At 41.8% G+C, this 16,408-nt stretch overlaps 1 protein-coding gene across 2 annotated transcripts; it reads right to left on the bottom strand.

Moving 5' to 3' along the window:
* Positions 1 to 11,966: 11,966 nt before the first annotated feature.
* SMIM30 (small integral membrane protein 30) lies at positions 11,967 to 15,531 on the bottom strand. Of its 2 annotated transcripts, none has more exons than XM_059816767.1 (2): positions 15,519 to 15,531; positions 11,967 to 14,649 (listed from the first exon to the last, which is right to left on the bottom strand). In XM_059816767.1, the coding sequence occupies exon 2, from the start codon at positions 14,576 to 14,578 to the stop codon at positions 14,393 to 14,395; it is 186 nt and encodes a 61-aa protein (XP_059672750.1). In that variant the 5' UTR covers positions 14,579 to 14,649; positions 15,519 to 15,531; the 3' UTR covers positions 11,967 to 14,392. The 2 variants fall into 2 exon arrangements, with proteins under 2 accessions (XP_059672750.1, XP_059672749.1); XM_059816766.1 differs by lacking the exon at positions 15,519 to 15,531 and adding an exon at positions 15,106 to 15,290.
* Between the last annotated feature and the right edge of the window lie 877 nt (positions 15,532 to 16,408).

The raw sequence follows: 16,408 nt of genomic DNA, 5'->3' as shown, positions 1-16,408 counted from the left end.
TTGATTTATTGTGCTCTTTTTTTTTTCAAAATAACAGAGGGTAAGCACTATCTTGTATGTCTGTATAACAAATCTTTTAATGTGAATAGTTCTGAACTTGCAGTCTTGTTAGTGGGAAGCATTGAAATTCTTATTCCATCAACAGTTTTTAGTTAATATGGGCAGCACTGTAGAACTGCCTCAGTAACACAGTCTACAGTGAGATCCTGAGCTGCTGACCTTGGAAGGACAATTGCTGTTATTCCCTGCACTCCTAGGGATGAGAAAGAACCTCTTGTCAGAACATCAAGAGAACGTGGACCAAGCTTACTGAAGTGCCTACTATATCCAGTCTCTCCATTCTCTTTCTATGCCAGAAGATCTGTTGGTGTTTTGGTAATTGAATGTGGAACGGGAGGAAAAAGACTTTCTTCTTTCCCCATTACAAAAAATAAGATACCATTCCTTACAAGTCTTGTAGATGGGATTTGTTGAAGCATGTGCACAGACACTGGGAATAGTCTTACAGAAATAGTGATTCATTTATTTAATGCATTTTCATCTGCAGTTTAATTTATCCAATTAATTGTACATATTTTAGTATAAGCAACATTACAATACGTCTTTCAACTGCTGTAAATACATTCCATTCACTGATTTGTTTTTCTGTGCATAACATACTGTAATGTGAATACATCATAGTGGTACAATTCAGCCTAGCCCATGCTAATGACTTGTTGACTCCGATGCATGGCTAAGCAGTCTTGGCCTCTTTGCTGACTGTTGTTCTCATATCTTACCTTCTGACACTCTACCAACCACGTTTGGGTAAAAGTGGAGCATCCCCACATAAGAGAAGATTTCCAGCCAATGCAAGTGAGCACCTCAGGACCACTAACATAGAAAGCTATGTTAATTTGCTCCAGTGGGGGAATCTGTTACTGTGATTTTAGAAGCATCGTCTATTAGCTTTAGAAACCGATGATGGACAAAGGCTTGTAGATTTTCTTTTTTAAACAAAGGAAGTGTTTGGCTTGTGTTGTTTGTGCACCTCACCCCTTTTCAGATATTATGTTTGATAGTCCTTTTGTCTATGCTATTTTAACACTTGAGTTTTCAATAAAATGCTTTCTCACAGGCTATATAATGCTCCTGGTTTACCTTACTAAATGGAAACTCAGGACTTGAAATCAACTAACCACTGCTGAAGCACACAGCAGCTCTGCAGTGTCATGGTCATTAACAATGCCAATCACAGCATTCAAGAATGCTTTTTTCCTGTTGCCATTACAGACGCTGGTGAAACACCATGGAACAAAATGAATGGGGTTAGTGACATTACAGAGCGGAATGCTTGCCTTGAGAGAGGAACCTGAAAATGCCTGAGAGACGGGGGAAGGATGACTTCAGCTGACCTGTGTCCAACATTTTTATGCACCCGATATTAAGTGTAGACAGCCTCATGTCTGAGATGCACATAACTACACCAGTTATGTAAACCTACTCTGTGCCAAGCTTTTCTGTAGTTTTCCAGCATGTATGGATATGTGCAGAATGCTTCTTTGGCTGACTGGGGGGACTGCCAGGCTGGCAGTGCTGTTGGCTCACTGGAGATTTTTAGGACATGGTCAGGGCCTAATGAAAGGAGTGATTATGGTTCGTTATTTTTCATATACTTCCTGTCATATAATGACTAAGAGGATTTATGCACATTTCTTCCCCTTCACTGTCTTTTAAACCTGGAGGCTGATTCTAGTGAAGTCAGATACATCAGCAGAGACGTCTCAGAGGCAGGTAAGGTTCCTGTAAGTTTTGTGAATTATAGATGTTGGCTGCTTGTCCTAGAGTTTACCTTTTTCCCTTGCTGTTCTTTCAGGCTGACCACCACTCCCTAGGGACCCTGGTCCCTACCTGAGGCTTCAGCATACAGAGATTCATCTGCTGGTCAAAACTGGCCATGGCCTGGAGTCTTAATCCCTTCGCAATTCAGACTCTTTGTGACCAGGCTTGGCTGTGCTCAGCTGTGCAGCTGAACAGGACACTGGATATGTCACTGTGATTTCTGTATCCAGGGGCAGAATGGCAAGCAGCAAGCATAGGGCCGTGTTAGACCCAAAGACCATGCTGGTTCTGTGACAGACTACACACAACCTATTCATAGTTCAGTATCAAATGGATCAACAGTTGCACTGCTGAGCTCCTCCTTGCTTCTGTTGCAGTTACTGCTCGGTTTCTTCCAGCGCTCATAGAACTATTTGCATGACTATTATTGGTGTATAGGCATATATGTCAAATCAATCACTTTTGTAGAGCTGAGATATATAAATACTTCCATTTTCTGCCATCTTTAAGGTTAGGTTAGAGGTGAACCATGAATGGACAGTATGTTGTAGGATTAGAGAGACTATTTGGCAATAGCATTTTCTATTTCTAGCGATATACTGAGAGGGGGATTTAAAAATAATAGGATAAAATAGGATAACTGTCACTGACAGCTTTCAGAGAACTTTTAGGCTGTGCTCAGGGACAAAAAAATTAACAGTGTCAATGTTAGAAATATTTATTTTTACTGATATGACCGGTTCACATCTAGACATTAAAATTCCTATTAATTTATTGTTCACATTTTAATTTAAGATAATACAGACATGTATGGTATAATGACTCTGGATTGATTTAAAGCTCTGCAAAGAAAATATAAATGGGTTAAAAAAATATACTGCTGAATGGTAATTGCTTTAAATGCATAAGATTGAGGCAATGGACAGTCAAGTCTGTAATGTCTGAGATGGAGAGTGAACACTGGCTTTGCAAGCAGCTAGCATGAATGTATGTTCTACTAGTGAGCTTCAGGTCTTATGATCTAGAAAGTGGAAATACTCTTGGATATTCCTGTGTCAGCTCAGCTGTTACCCATTCACTGCAACTAATTTGATATCTAGAACCTAATGCCATGGTCCCATGTTGTCAGTTTGTTGGATATTAAGTATGAAATGTTCTCATTTATATGTAGAACAAGGAGAAGCAATTTCAAGTTTTATACTTGTGAGGATGCAGAGAACAGTCTATCTTTGGATAAAGGTAGGTCATCTGTTAAGAAACACGACAGTTTGAATTCTGTAGATACTATCAGAACAGCACTATGATGGCACAGTAGGAGGAACTGCATGAATGCAGCTCTATGATGCAATTGTAAGTGTGAATTTATTACTGCATTGCCTATTTCATGGACGTATGAATGAATGAATGTTTTATTGAAATGTCACCTACAAAACTAGTCAAGCCTGATGTTAGTAAATGGCAATATCTTTTGCTTAATTGGACTAGTATTTGCATATAGTTAGGCAATGTTTGAGTATGGTGTTTAAAGAAAAGGGTAAAAAGCTGAGCAGAAACAGGATGTTGCACTGTACTAGATAAGACACTCTGCTGGCAGTAGAAACACATGGGATCTAGTCCCTGCTACCTAGATTGTTTAGTGCTGGTTTTGCTTTGTTTTCTGATTGACTACATAATCTCAGGCCATGGAGGTGGGACTAGGACCTAAATCTTGCCATAAGAGGCGGGTATCCTAAGTAGCAGACATCGGAGTCAGTCTCTCTTGTCCACATCCCCCCCACCTGCCGTGCCATTGCTCTTGCATTTTTGCACATAGAGGGTCCAGGATAAACAGGAGAGCATGCTTTCCAGGATTGTACTTCCTGGTACCCCAGGAAACTTTTTTGGCTTGCATTCCAGATCTTCTGTTTCGTGTGATGTAACTACTAGGTGGTTATTGAAAAGGTGGGCTTCCTGCAGCATTTGTGCATTCACTGGGCTCAGCATTGCTGCTGGTGTACCTTGCCTGAACACACCACTCAGATCAGACTCTCCTAGGGACATTGCTGGGAGAGAGACATTTAGGTTATGCTCTGTCTCACATCTGGATCACAGAGATTCTGCACTGCGCAGCCTTGGGCAGTTCTGCACATGAATGGAAAGCTTGCAACCTCAGGTCCAAAGTGTAAATGCCAACTGAAAAGTGAGCACTGATAAGTCTTGTTGTTGCTGCAGTGAGGGATTTCTGGGTCCCTTTTTGGAGGGATTATGTCCTAAATTCTGTTCAACTCATGTTTTAGATATTTAAATCATCTCTTAAGCTTTTGCAGTTCCTCACTATATAATTTTATTAAGCCTCAGTGAACTTATTTGCTCTCCATTATTAAAATAAAATGAGGAAATAAGAGATCTAAATAACAGTAATCTGGTTTTCCTAATCTGGGATATGTACCTGGACATAAAAGCGCACTTTTGATGAGTGAACACCTGAGTTCCTCACAGTACAGGACCAGCAGTAACCAAGTAAAACGTACCTGTTGTGTAATTCTGTGCTGCATCATAAATATAGTATTAATGTAATGCTTCAAAAGCTAACAGAACATTTAGCTGATATACTGTATCTCTCTATTATGTATAATATCTCCTCATAAATATGCATGCAAAACAAAACTATGGCAATTTGAGGAATTTATGTAAAACTTATGAATTCTCTTTGATATCATGGGTCCTCAAGAAATATCTGTTTCAACCTGCACACTCTGTATTGAAAAGAGAGCAGTTTTTTCTTTCTTTTTTCCTAAACTTTTTAGTGCCTTGAATTTTCAAAGGACATTGCCACAAGGCCAACCATGGAACATAATGAAATGCCAACAACCTGAAATCAAATGGAAGACCTTCAGACAAAAAGAGATGGCAATTGCTCAGAATGATTTATTTGCCCAAGTGGATTAGTTACCAAAATATGGATCACATCTTGGGCAAACTTGGTGATGCTGAAAGAGAAGTAAAAGTTAAGAAAGGGAAGGTAACTTAATGGCCATTCTGGAGTCAGACAGAAGAAATCAGAAGAAAAAACTTGTTGCAGGAATGTAAGAAGTTATTTTCTGCTGTCACAGGCAGCCAGAGGCAATTGAGAACACAGAGTTTTAGTGGAATTGCAAGGTTAGATTTAAATGCACTTTTGACCATTTTAGGCAAACCTAGTTAGATAATGAATGGAGCTAGGATAACCTTCAGTAGATAGAGTGAGAAGTTGAAGAGAGCTAAAGTTATAGTCTTAATTACAAAACTTTCAGACTTTTGCTTCACTTGACAGTCTTGGAATACAATTATGCACCTACTTAAACCAAAACTATTTTAAGGTGAGGTAGGTTTTCAGCTCTTAAATCCTTCAACCTTTACTTAAAAATCTGCTAAACTGGGGATACGGGTATTCAAATATGGCTCCTAAGGAACAGATACAGTAAGATACCTTTCAAAAAGAAAATAATGCTAAATGCTTCTTTTTAATGTAAAAAAATCATGCCTGCAGGTTTCTGAAATTGAAAAATATGAGAAAGAGTAAGAGGATGAATAATTACTAGTACTAAGAATATGTTGAGATTTTAACATTGAGCTTCCAAGTGCTAAAATGAAGGGAGAGATACAAGTCGAGCAGACTTTGACTCAGCATTATGGTTTAAGGTTTAGGTATGCTATAATGCGAATAAAACTGCATTATATATAGCAGTTTTAAGAAAGGATTTCTGAAGTGTCTCTACCAGGGGATGGTGAAAGGTTTGTTCTGGTCTGTTCAGTGGGAGCATCCTAGAAGGAATTTTTTGAACGAGTGTAGTTTATGGGCTTTTATTATTTCTGTGGTTAAGTTTAGAGAAACATATGTACTTACAAAACTCTTTACAAATGTCCCAGTTCCATATAAGCTGTACATTTCTCAGTCTTGATATTAAGACCAGAAATAGTTACTGTAAGCAGGTAGCAGGGATCAACTGGTTCAAAAAAGAAAAAACCAATCTTTACTCATGAAATTTACTTCCTTAGCATTTATTTCTTGAGAGGCCAGAGTGCAGCTGTTGCAAGCATAGGACAAAGGGAAAGTGGTTTTTCATGACCAGGTAATGAAAAACCAAAAGCCCAGTCCTATAAGTGGACATGGAATTCTTACTGGGCAAATGGCTCAGCTACTACTGCATGAAAGACAGTGTATTTAAGGTATGTCTGTCAGTGCCTCTTTACCCTGTTTCTATGGCATTTGCTTCCCAAGGCCTGTATTTTGCACTAAATCATGCAATTTTCATTGTCCTGAGTTAAGACAGATGGCATTACGACATATTAAGGCAGCAGTCTGACAACTATTATGTACAGCCAATTTCAGATTATTTTGGTAGTGTGTATAAAGTGGTCACATGCTCTACATTTGCTGTTGGAAGGTCAGTATTTCTTTGGAAGTAGAAGGGATTTTAATTCTTAATTCCTATTGTCTGTAGGATTTAAACAGAGAAACCTCTGGCAAAACTCATGAAAGTTCAGATTTTGAGTGCTTTACATTTCTATCTACAGCTATAATAATTTCCTTGCTGGCCCTTCTGAAATTGAGAGCATGTAATCCTTTTTACTGGGATTTCATTGTTACTTCTGGATAGGAAAAGAAAATTTACAAAGTGCTTCTCATTTAATACAGAGAGCCTCACGTAGACTAGGTGAAGGGAATTCTTGAGGAACAGTTTGACATCATAGACACAAAACAGATCGCTATTATTACTGAAATGATAAGAACAACAAGCCAGAAAGGTAAGCTGATGGACATCAGGTGTGCACAGTACACATACATTAAAAGTGTGTGAAGAGGCACTTTATATTAGTATGGTGTCCTTGAAAGTGGGCTGTCTTGCGGATTTCCCTTTGCCTTGGTTGATAAATCTTGGCAGGGGGGAGAAACAATGGAGTCTAGGTTAAACATACAAGTTCTGAAGTGTATTTGTGGAATAAGGGTGGGGAGAATATTTTTTTCTAATATTTATTAAGATGTAGGTCAAATAATCTACTGGTAGCGGGCTGAGAGAAAAAAAAAAGACAGCATCTATTTTAAGAACCAATTTAGATTTTCACATAAATGGAAATCAAGAATAATTCTACTGCATTACACAGAAGTGTAAGGGCTGGTGCAAGGTCAGAATGAAGCCTCTTGTGATTTCTGTTTTTAAATGAATTTAAATCAGGATAACTGCACTGATTTCAGCAACTTCAGGCTGTTTTTTAACCAGATGAAAATTTGGCATTCAGTTATCACCGTAAATAATTCAGCTAATATTTTCCTAAGGGAAGAGATGGGGATGGAGCCTAATGTGGCTGCAGTGCCCCGTGAGCAGCACCTGGTGCAAGGTGCACTACTGGTCAAATGACAGGGACCCCTCCATCCTATCGACGTAGCTACTGCCCCCAAACCTGTAATTTGTTTTTGACCTTGTCCTAAACTCCCACTGATGCCAGTGGGAGCTCCATGTGCAACACAGTCTTTTATTCAGGCTGTCAAATCTTAATATTTTCAAAACGTTGACTTGGGCAGGAGTTGAGATAATTCGCATTTGGGGCTTTGCACTGAAGCACTTGAATTCCATTTGGAGTACAGTACTAGCCCCATAAACCCATCTCTAAAAATCCCACTCTGAAAAGAGGATTACTGTACATATGCTGTATTTTCTCCCTTTTTTCCATAACCTTTTAATGCCTCAGGGATTGAGTTTCACTAGACACAGTGGGAGAATCCTGGTACATCTGGTTTCCCTGTGGTCTTACATGATGACTGAACAGCCTCACAGCTTTTGCGGTCAGGTTCCCTATGGGCTCACACTGTGATGAGATTTGTTCACCACAAATACATCCTTGTTTGCCATAAAGATATGAGTGAATTGAGCTGCTGTTTATGCATCCCATTTACAACCAGGATTTCATAGAATCATACAGTAAATTAGGTTGGAAAGGACCTCTGGAGGTCACCTTATCCATTTCCTGGCTTGGTCACTTCCCAAAAATGATTTTTTTTCCCCCCTTTGTGGATGGACAATTTACAAATATCCTTTCAGCTGACAGAGTGTCCTCTGCTTTCCTACTTCTCTCAAATGCATGCACACACCCCAACTCATGCACATTCTGTATTTTGAAAGATTATATACGGGGTTTTTAAAAATAAAGTGTAACATGCAATACTAAATTTTGAAATGTGAAATCTGGCATAGAAGAAGGTTAAAGATGTATAAGCCACACAGCTAGTCCTGAATGTCTAAACAAATACCTGATCACCTATCTGGCTTTTGTCACAGCAGGAGATGGCTCCATGGAGTGAAAGGGTAGCAGTGGCCTGGGCATGCATTTGGCACCTGGGGACACCCAGCTGTCTGCCACTTCCCAGGCAGGATTTGAGGTTATCCAGCATCCCTTGCATCAGGACAGCCTGCTGCCATAACCCTGGCAGGGGAGATGGTCGTGGCAAAGTTGTACGGAGTTCAAAAGACACAGTTTGGTCACCCCTTTAAGAGAGCTTGATTTGATTTTAGGACAATAAAATTTTTTGAGCTGACTTCAGTGAGATTTTCACCAAGGCCATAATTATTACTAGATAACACTGACTTGTTCTTGGAAAAGCACTTTTTGCTATTTTTAATATATAATAGTTGCTGGGATTTATGTTTCCTTTCTGCAAATACAATAGAATGAAAAACATGACCGTGTGACATTTATTGCTGAATACTAGTTTCTTATTGGCAACTGTTCCAGGTATACGATCAACATCTTTAATTTTTATGAAGAGATGAAAAGTGACTTAGGTAAGACCCATTGCAATATTACTTTTTATGAAAAAGGACTTTTTTTTTTTTAGTAGATATAGACTATAGTCTGTAGAATCTATAGATGATATGCTCTCTCCAAGTCTCAGATAGACTTTTGGAAGTTGACCATAAATGGCCTTTCTGAAAAGATCAAACTTTAAAAACGCATAATTGTCCCTTGCTATTCATGCAGACACTGAAATAAATATGTGCTTTCGAGGAAAAATGAGTCAACATGTCTTCTGCTAATCCTCCAGATCATTTGATTAGATTCAAATAAAGTTTAAAACTGCTACCATGGGACTTATGAACAATCATGTTAGGTTAAAGTCTGAGAAATAAGTGCAGGTATTGACCTTGTAATTTCCATAGCCATCTGAGTTCAGAAAAAGGTTGGCAGAACAGTTCTAGAATTAATTAAAGATATTCTCGTTTCACAGCTAATTCATGAAATGGAAAAGTGAACATATTTTGATAAAAGTGACAATTTTCTTCACTTGACTTGTACCAAGATTAAAATTCGTCATGTTTTAGGACTGCTGCTTTTTTGTGAGAGGGTAGGAAGGGACATGCAGTTGTATTATTTATTATTAGTATCATCGCAATGTGTGCAAAGAGCTGCACAAACAGAAGAACAGAAGAAAAAGACAGACCCTTCTCTATTAAGTTTTACGGAACTGTGTGGCTCTGCAGCATTTTGACTCCATTCAGGAAGAGAAGATAATTCTCATGCTTTTATACTTCAAAGTGGAAAGTAGCAGTATGAAGATGTGCACAAACATTTTAGTGCCTTGAATGAACAGCAGCTGGGAAAGCTGCCGGTAGTGTTGGTTCCAGTTAAAATTTCCAAGACAAAAGACTAGCGAGGAGGAATACAGCTAATACAGGAAGGCTCAAGCAGAACACAAACTTTAACCCAACTCAGCAGCAAGCTCTAGTTTTCTACAATAGTGTGTCTGGGGACATGATTCTTTCTTCCATGCCTCTAATGGTTGCAACTCCTAGGTCTGCTGGAGGCCACTCCACTTTCAGGCCTTCACTTGCACTGAGAGCTTATATGGGTCTCTTTGCTAAGCACTCTAAAGGGACGTTTTGTTTTGTTTTTCTCATGAAAATCTCTGTTCTGATCTGATCAGAAGAATGATCCCAAAGCAAAAGGCTATGCTGACTGTCTAGTGCGACTGCACCTTAATGTGACAGAGCCTCCCACATGTTTTCAAATTTCATTACAGAGGAACTGAGCTGACGAGACCAGTACAACATCTGGAAATGTTTTGAATATCTATATAATTTTATTGCTCTTTTATGTTTAGTTCAAAGTAGATGTGCTTTTATATTTATCATACTGTAGCTTGGTATGTAAATTCCAGCTTGCTTCCTGGAACGCTTGCTTTCTGAATATTGGAAATGTAGTATTTAGGTGCTACTGTATATTCATGTGAACTGAAAATCTTCATAATTTCAAAACTGGTTACATTCTTTAACAATTTAACACCTAGCAGTGTGGTCAGTATCTAATGTATTAAAAACTTGTCCCTTAAAAGTTTTGAAGCTTGATTTCAGCAGGAATTAAGTGTTTTGGGTCCTGTGCATCTTTAGCCTGATGTTTTGCTGCATTTGGTTCTGAATTAGTGGTCTTATTTTTCCAATCTGGTGAACAACCCACACTTTCTGCTGACTTCAGATCATTTACTAACAATTTGTTCAAGTGTGAACTGGGAGGACAACCAGATCCAAGCCCTCCTTTCCACCACTCCTAACAATCTCTTGTCATTACATCAGTTTAGATCTGCCAAACCTTTCATCATATGTAAAAATGAATGGAAAGGTTACTTTTGTAGTATAATAATTAGAGCATTTACCATGGTAACAGACCTATTACAGTTTATCCATTTAGTCATGTTTTATCTTATTATAAATGGTGAACTCAACTCCCTACTCCCTTCTCACAAAGCTTATGTAAACAGCTTTGTACAAAGAGGAACCAGGGCTTCAGACTGCGTCTAATCAGTACACAAGAGTTTCTAGGCTAGTCCAGGGACAGCTCCCATGCCAGGGGCATGGTGGCTGAGAACCACAAGCACAACACAGACCAGAAATCTCAGTGAGTATCCGGGAGATACCACCTACCTCCTGTGACAGCACTGCAAGTCACTGACTCTCCTTCCGCTTGTCCCACCCATTAAAGGATACAGTAGGGATGCAAACATTAATACCTGTAAGCATGTAAGGATTCTCAGATGGAAGATGCCATAGAATTGCCAAGTCTCACAATAGTATTGAAGCAGCATCACCATGAGCAGCAGGATTTATTTGAGAGGGAGAAAGGGTTCACAGAGGTGGTTTATCAGTTTTCATACACGCAGAGAAGCAAGTGCATTAGGAACTGGGTGAAGTGTTTGTATTCCAGTCCCAGGTACTGCTGTACCCAGCAGAATGGTAACACCTAGCCGGTATGCCTTGCACATACCTGCACTTGCAGGTATGCCACGAGGAGTGAAGGACTTCTGTCCATTCACAAAGGGACCGTACGGTGGCTGTTCAATGTTCGTAAGATGGCTGGTTTTGAGCTATGCTATTGTTAAAGCAGATGGAAATCATAGCGGTCAAAAGCTACTTGTTCCTGACTTGCAGCTTTCTTGCACTAATTAGTGGGTAGGTTGTATTTGTTAAGAGGTAGGCCTTGTCAGACTGTTTTTCCTTTCTGCTCTGAAGACAGCCACTAACAGTCTTAGTTTAGTGCACAAAGTGAATTGCTTTGTGCACTAGCTGAAGTCCCAAAAGAGCCAGAACCCTGTTTTCATAAAATGCTGGCATAAAACAAGCTCTTTTGATGTCTAAAAAAAATGTATCATTCAAATAACTATAAAGCACTAAAACATACATTTTCTTTAGAAAAAAAGAAAATGGTCCTTTATATCCTTGGATCTCCAGCTAGAAAAATGCCATAAATGGCTTTTCTGGTATAAAGGCAACTACATAATAGTAATGTTGAAAATTCATAGTCAAAAGGAAAAATAAGTACTTCCAAGTTTCCCTTGTACCAGAGAAACAGGCTTCTTCACAACTGCAAGCTGTCAGGTTAAAAGTAAGGGAACCAGCCCCCTTGAAGTGCTCTAAAGTAACTGATACTGAAATGAGATAAATATGTAATAGGACCAAAAGAAGTACACTCACTGTACAAAAGTTCAACTGAAGACATACCTTATGTAACATTAGTTTGTAAAGTCCCCTAACATAAGCAAAAGTATATAATAATATTTAATATAAGGAATTTCAGCAGTTTCAGTAATTTCTGTCATCCCAGTTTTACTTTTCGTAAGAAATACTTCATCAAGCTGATGACAAATCGTATGTGAAAATTTATTAAGACAGAAGAAAAACAGAGGTATCCGACTTTACACTCAAGTCATTGACAAACGCAAGTCTTTAACAATAAAGCTTCTATCAGAACCCAGGAAACAATGCCATTACAGTGTACAAACACCTTTCAATGAAGTACATACAGTTTTGGGCAAAGAACACAGTTCCTCATATCCCTATCACCTGACACTAATTACTCTGCTAAAATTTTGTTCTTCTGCAGTGAAACTGTTGCACAATTCTGTGAAACTATTGCCAGGGATCTTTTCCAAAGCGAAGATAAAGGAGTCTGTGAAAAGCTGCTCATGATAAAATTTATTCTACTGAAAAAGCAGTATTTAATATTCTACTGAAAAATTGGCAAAATTCTCTAATTTTGGGAAATATAAAGTGAATAAGTGGTGATTCTGTGTTGGTTTTTTTTTTAAGGGCAATGGGTTAGCCAAGCTGAAACATGGAAGATCACACTTGATGTGTGCTTGCATCCACCCACTTGAATAATCACATACAGGGTCATCTACTGCTGCTAGGCAGCTTTCAAAGGTGACACTACTGTCTGAAGCTCCTCTTAGGGCTGTAAAGTTCATTTGTACATAGTAACTCTGCACCACCTCCCTTTCTGACTTTTGGAAGCCACAAAAAGGGTTCAAGAACAGCTACCTGGCATGACTTGCATCTCATCAGAGTAACTTTGTGACCATTATTATTCCTGTAACTTGAGAACAGAAACCTACATTCCTGTGGCTTGCTGGGTTGAGTCCTACAGTTTCAACCCCATGCAGTTTTGGAAGCTTTTGTTTTACCTTCCTCCCTCTGTCAACAATGAGAAAGGGACATAAATTGCAAGACTGAAATAACCAGGGCTTCTGTCTCCTCAGAGGTTGGAGAGAGAAGTCAAACCAGCCACAAACAGCACACAGAAATCTTAGAATTTGGAGAACATGATCTACCCACCCAATTACTTATGTAAGACCTGCCTGATAACTCTTCTAGCCATTGCTTTGTGCTCTACTGAACAGAGACACTTACAGAGGAAGGGGAGGAGTAGTATCAAAATGCATAGCTCTGCATCACATCTAACCTTTTTCCCCAGCTCTGAAAGGTAAAAGCCAAGATTTCTAGCAAGAGCGGCAATGTCCACAGCACAAGCCACCTAACAAGCCACAGGGACATGTGGTAGACATTCTTGGCTGTGCCATTACACCTTTGGTACTTAAAGAAAGAAACAGGTCCTGGATGTTCTACTGAGTAGAGTCTTTCAACTGTATACCATACAATCTGACTGAGCCTGAACAGAGTAAGACTATTTAAGTCTCCCATTTTGCATCACTATTTTTTACTTTGGTTTTGGTCCTAATCTTCTGTGGAACTCATATGCATCAGTTAGGTAAGAAGCCTAAATGTTTAGCTAGCAACATAAGTTTGTCATGAGGAAGACACTCGAGAACAATGGACCTGCTGGCTAAAACCAGGATTTTAACAAAACATGTTTTTTCCATATTGCAAAAGAAATGTGTACAACTGTCTTGTTATAATTCTAATAACCCCCTAATGCAGAACTACTACACATAATTCCTCATTAAAATAGGTCCTCAGTTTGGGGGAAAAAATACAAACACTAAATGAAATAAGACTTAAACCTGGTGTGCCTAAAGGAAAGCTGAGTACAAAAACTAAACAAGAGACAAAAAGCATATCCCTAATCTGATTTACGTAGCCTTATGCGTACTTCTCTGTGAAATACATTAAAGAAAAATAGTGGTCCCATTCTTAAGTGTATCTACTTGGTAACAAGAACACAGGCTACAGGAGAGGCACATTCTAAAACAAAAATACGTAAGAAAAAAAGTTTTCCAGGTTTTCTTAGTTCTCTGGAGTCTCAGCCCTGTGACAGCAGTGAGCTGTTAGGTATTAACTGTCATTTCAAAGAATGTGAGCGCGTGCACACAAGCCAAAGCAGTCTGCTCACTAGCTATCTAGTTAGGAGTACTTCCAAAGCTGTGTCATCCTGACTGGAAGATTAATAGCTACGTCCTCCTGATTAACCCTTGAAACCAAAATTATGGAACTTGTTGATGGTCTCCCTCACATGTTCCATTTACAAACATTTACTGTGAACCATTCCGTGGTTTTCCTTCCCCATTCAAAAAGTTCTTACCCTTCTCTAAGGCAATATTTAATCACAAGCAATATAAAATCATCTTATTGTCACAAGGACAGATCCTACAAATCCCTTTTACTGGGTACAGTCTTGATTCTGTTGTATTGCACAGTAAGAGGGATTTGCAGAAATATCTACTACATGGTTTTTGAAAGTTACCCAGAATCGAAGATCAGTCTTACATCCCAGATCGCAACCCTAAGCCATGTTTGGAAATTCACTTCATCTGAGCATCTTCTTGAAATTATTGCTGCCCATTCCTTTTCCTTGCATACAAGCCAAGGCAGGCACAGAATCCAACAACACTGACAGTGAGGCCTAGTAGGAAGGCGATGGTATCTCCTGCGTCCAGGGCTTCAACTACTGGCAGCACCAGCAGCAATGAAACGAGGACCAGGAAAAGTTTTGAGGTGTTCTCAGTAGAAGGCATGCTGACAACCAGCTGACCCCAAGGGGAAGTTAAATGAGGAAAGCGGTGGGAAGCAGGTACTTCAGTGGTATCTACAAGGAAAACAAAAGGAATGTGACAAGATTTCCCTTCCTTCCCCCCTGGAATTGTCTTGCCAAAAGCCAATCGATGTATTACAAATATCTGTGTGGGACTCAGGAAATTTAGCTTTTATCTTCACAATTAAAAAAGTAAACGTCTTACTATCGTAAGATAGCCACGGTGGGTTTGCTATGTTGTTATGCAGCTCTGTGGAAACTCATCTTTCGGAGTCTTACCATGAGGTAAAGTCAGAATAGGCTCTCCTGCCTGCAGCCATCAGCGCCGGCTTATTTCACGCTGTGCTACGTGAACCTTTTTCACCAGGTGTTTAGGAGTGGGTAGCCGCTGCACACCACGTACCCACGCCGCCTTCTCCTAAGGGGCATCCTCGGGATCCCTGTGCACGGGGAGACTATGGCACACTGGCGAGGATGTGAATTTAGCTACGCTACGCTCTACAGCCTTACCGCTGGACAAGTATCCTTCCTGTTCCCTCCAACTTCGGAAGCGTCCCTCTGAGGCGCACGCCGGGACCAACCCGGACCGACCGCTCCGCATTAGTTTTTCCCGCAGGAACAGCTCACTCCCGGGCTACACACGACGAAACACGGCGCCGAGATACTCCGCGGTGGCCGAGGCCGCCTGGGCCACCCGGAACAAGCGGCTTTTCCGCCAGCCCCCCCGGCGGGGGCCAGCGACGGGGCTCCGGCCCGCACCCCGGCCGGCCCCCGCCTCCCCCGGAGCGGGCGCGAAGCGAGGCGGCGCGGCCCCGCTCGCCCGCGCCCCGTCCCGTCCCCGCGCCGGTGGGCTGGCTGCGGGACGGCCGCTCCCCGGGGCTGCCCCCCGCGCAGGCCCTGCCCGCACGGCGCCCCTCAGTCACCTCCTGCCGCCGGCTCCGGGCTGGGGGACGACCCCGCTCCGCGCTGCCCGGCGGGGCCCTCAGCTCCTGGGGGCGCCGGCCCGCGCCGCCTCGCCCCGCTCCCGCAGCCCAGCAGCGGCCATGACAGGAAGGGGCGGTGGCGCGGCCGGGGGCGGGCGTGACCCGGCCGGGCCACCTCCCGCTCCCGGCACGCACCGCCGCGAGCGGCCTTAGCTCCTCAGACCGGCAGCCGGCGCCCGGTTTGATTCCCATGGGCGGCTCGGGGGGCATAGGCGGTGCCGGCGGCCGGGGCGGCACCAGGCCCCTGCGGAGGCCGCCGGCGGCCCCGGGAGCGGTGCCCGCCGGGCCGACCTGGGCCCCGGAGGATGGAGCCGCCTGCGGGCGAGCAGAGGGCCGGGGGCGGTGGGGCCGGGCTCCGCTGGGGAGCCCCGTCACCCACGGCCGGCGCCCGAGCTCCGGCCTGTGGGCGCCAGGCTCCTCCCGAGAGCGGCCTCCAGCCAGAGCCGTGTGATGGCCGTGCGGCCTTACGATGAACCTCAGCCTAATGAGCAGAAAGCAGCGGCCGCACGTACGCACTGCGGCTTTACTGGAGTAAAATTATAAAAAGGTACCGACTTGAGCTGGTTATCTGCTCTTTTCAAATAGCATAAGTTACCTTTAGTTTGACAACAGGCAGTACTTACTTCATTTCAGATGCAGGTTCTTGTGCAACAGTGATAAGTGCTAATCAGTGCCATCCTAACCAATTCCTACTCTGAGCATTAAAGCAGTTCTACAGGGTGGAGAGCAGCACGGTGCCAAAAATGCTACGAGAAGCGTTATCAGCTAGTTACCTAAGATCACCCCCAAAACCTAAGTCAAACTTGTCCTGATTTTTATCTTATTTCTGC

The sequence above is a fragment of the Gavia stellata genome, chromosome 4 (genome assembly GCF_030936135.1).
Source record: "Gavia stellata isolate bGavSte3 chromosome 4, bGavSte3.hap2, whole genome shotgun sequence".
NCBI classification, from domain to species: Eukaryota; Metazoa; Chordata; class Aves; order Gaviiformes; family Gaviidae; genus Gavia; species Gavia stellata.
Note: the sequence above shows the minus strand (reverse complement) of the source record. Positions and strands in the feature narration are given on the sequence as shown.

Excerpts from the sequence above, each read along its gene's own strand:
- SMIM30 (XM_059816766.1), bottom strand. The coding sequence starts at position 15,196 with ATGCGGAGCGGTCGGTCCGGGTTGGTCCCGGCGTGCGCCTCAGAGGGA. Across the intron at positions 14,650-15,105 it reads GGAAGGATACTTGTCCAGCG|ATACCACTGAAGTACCTGCT; the intron begins GTAAGGCTGTAG and ends TTTTCCTTGTAG.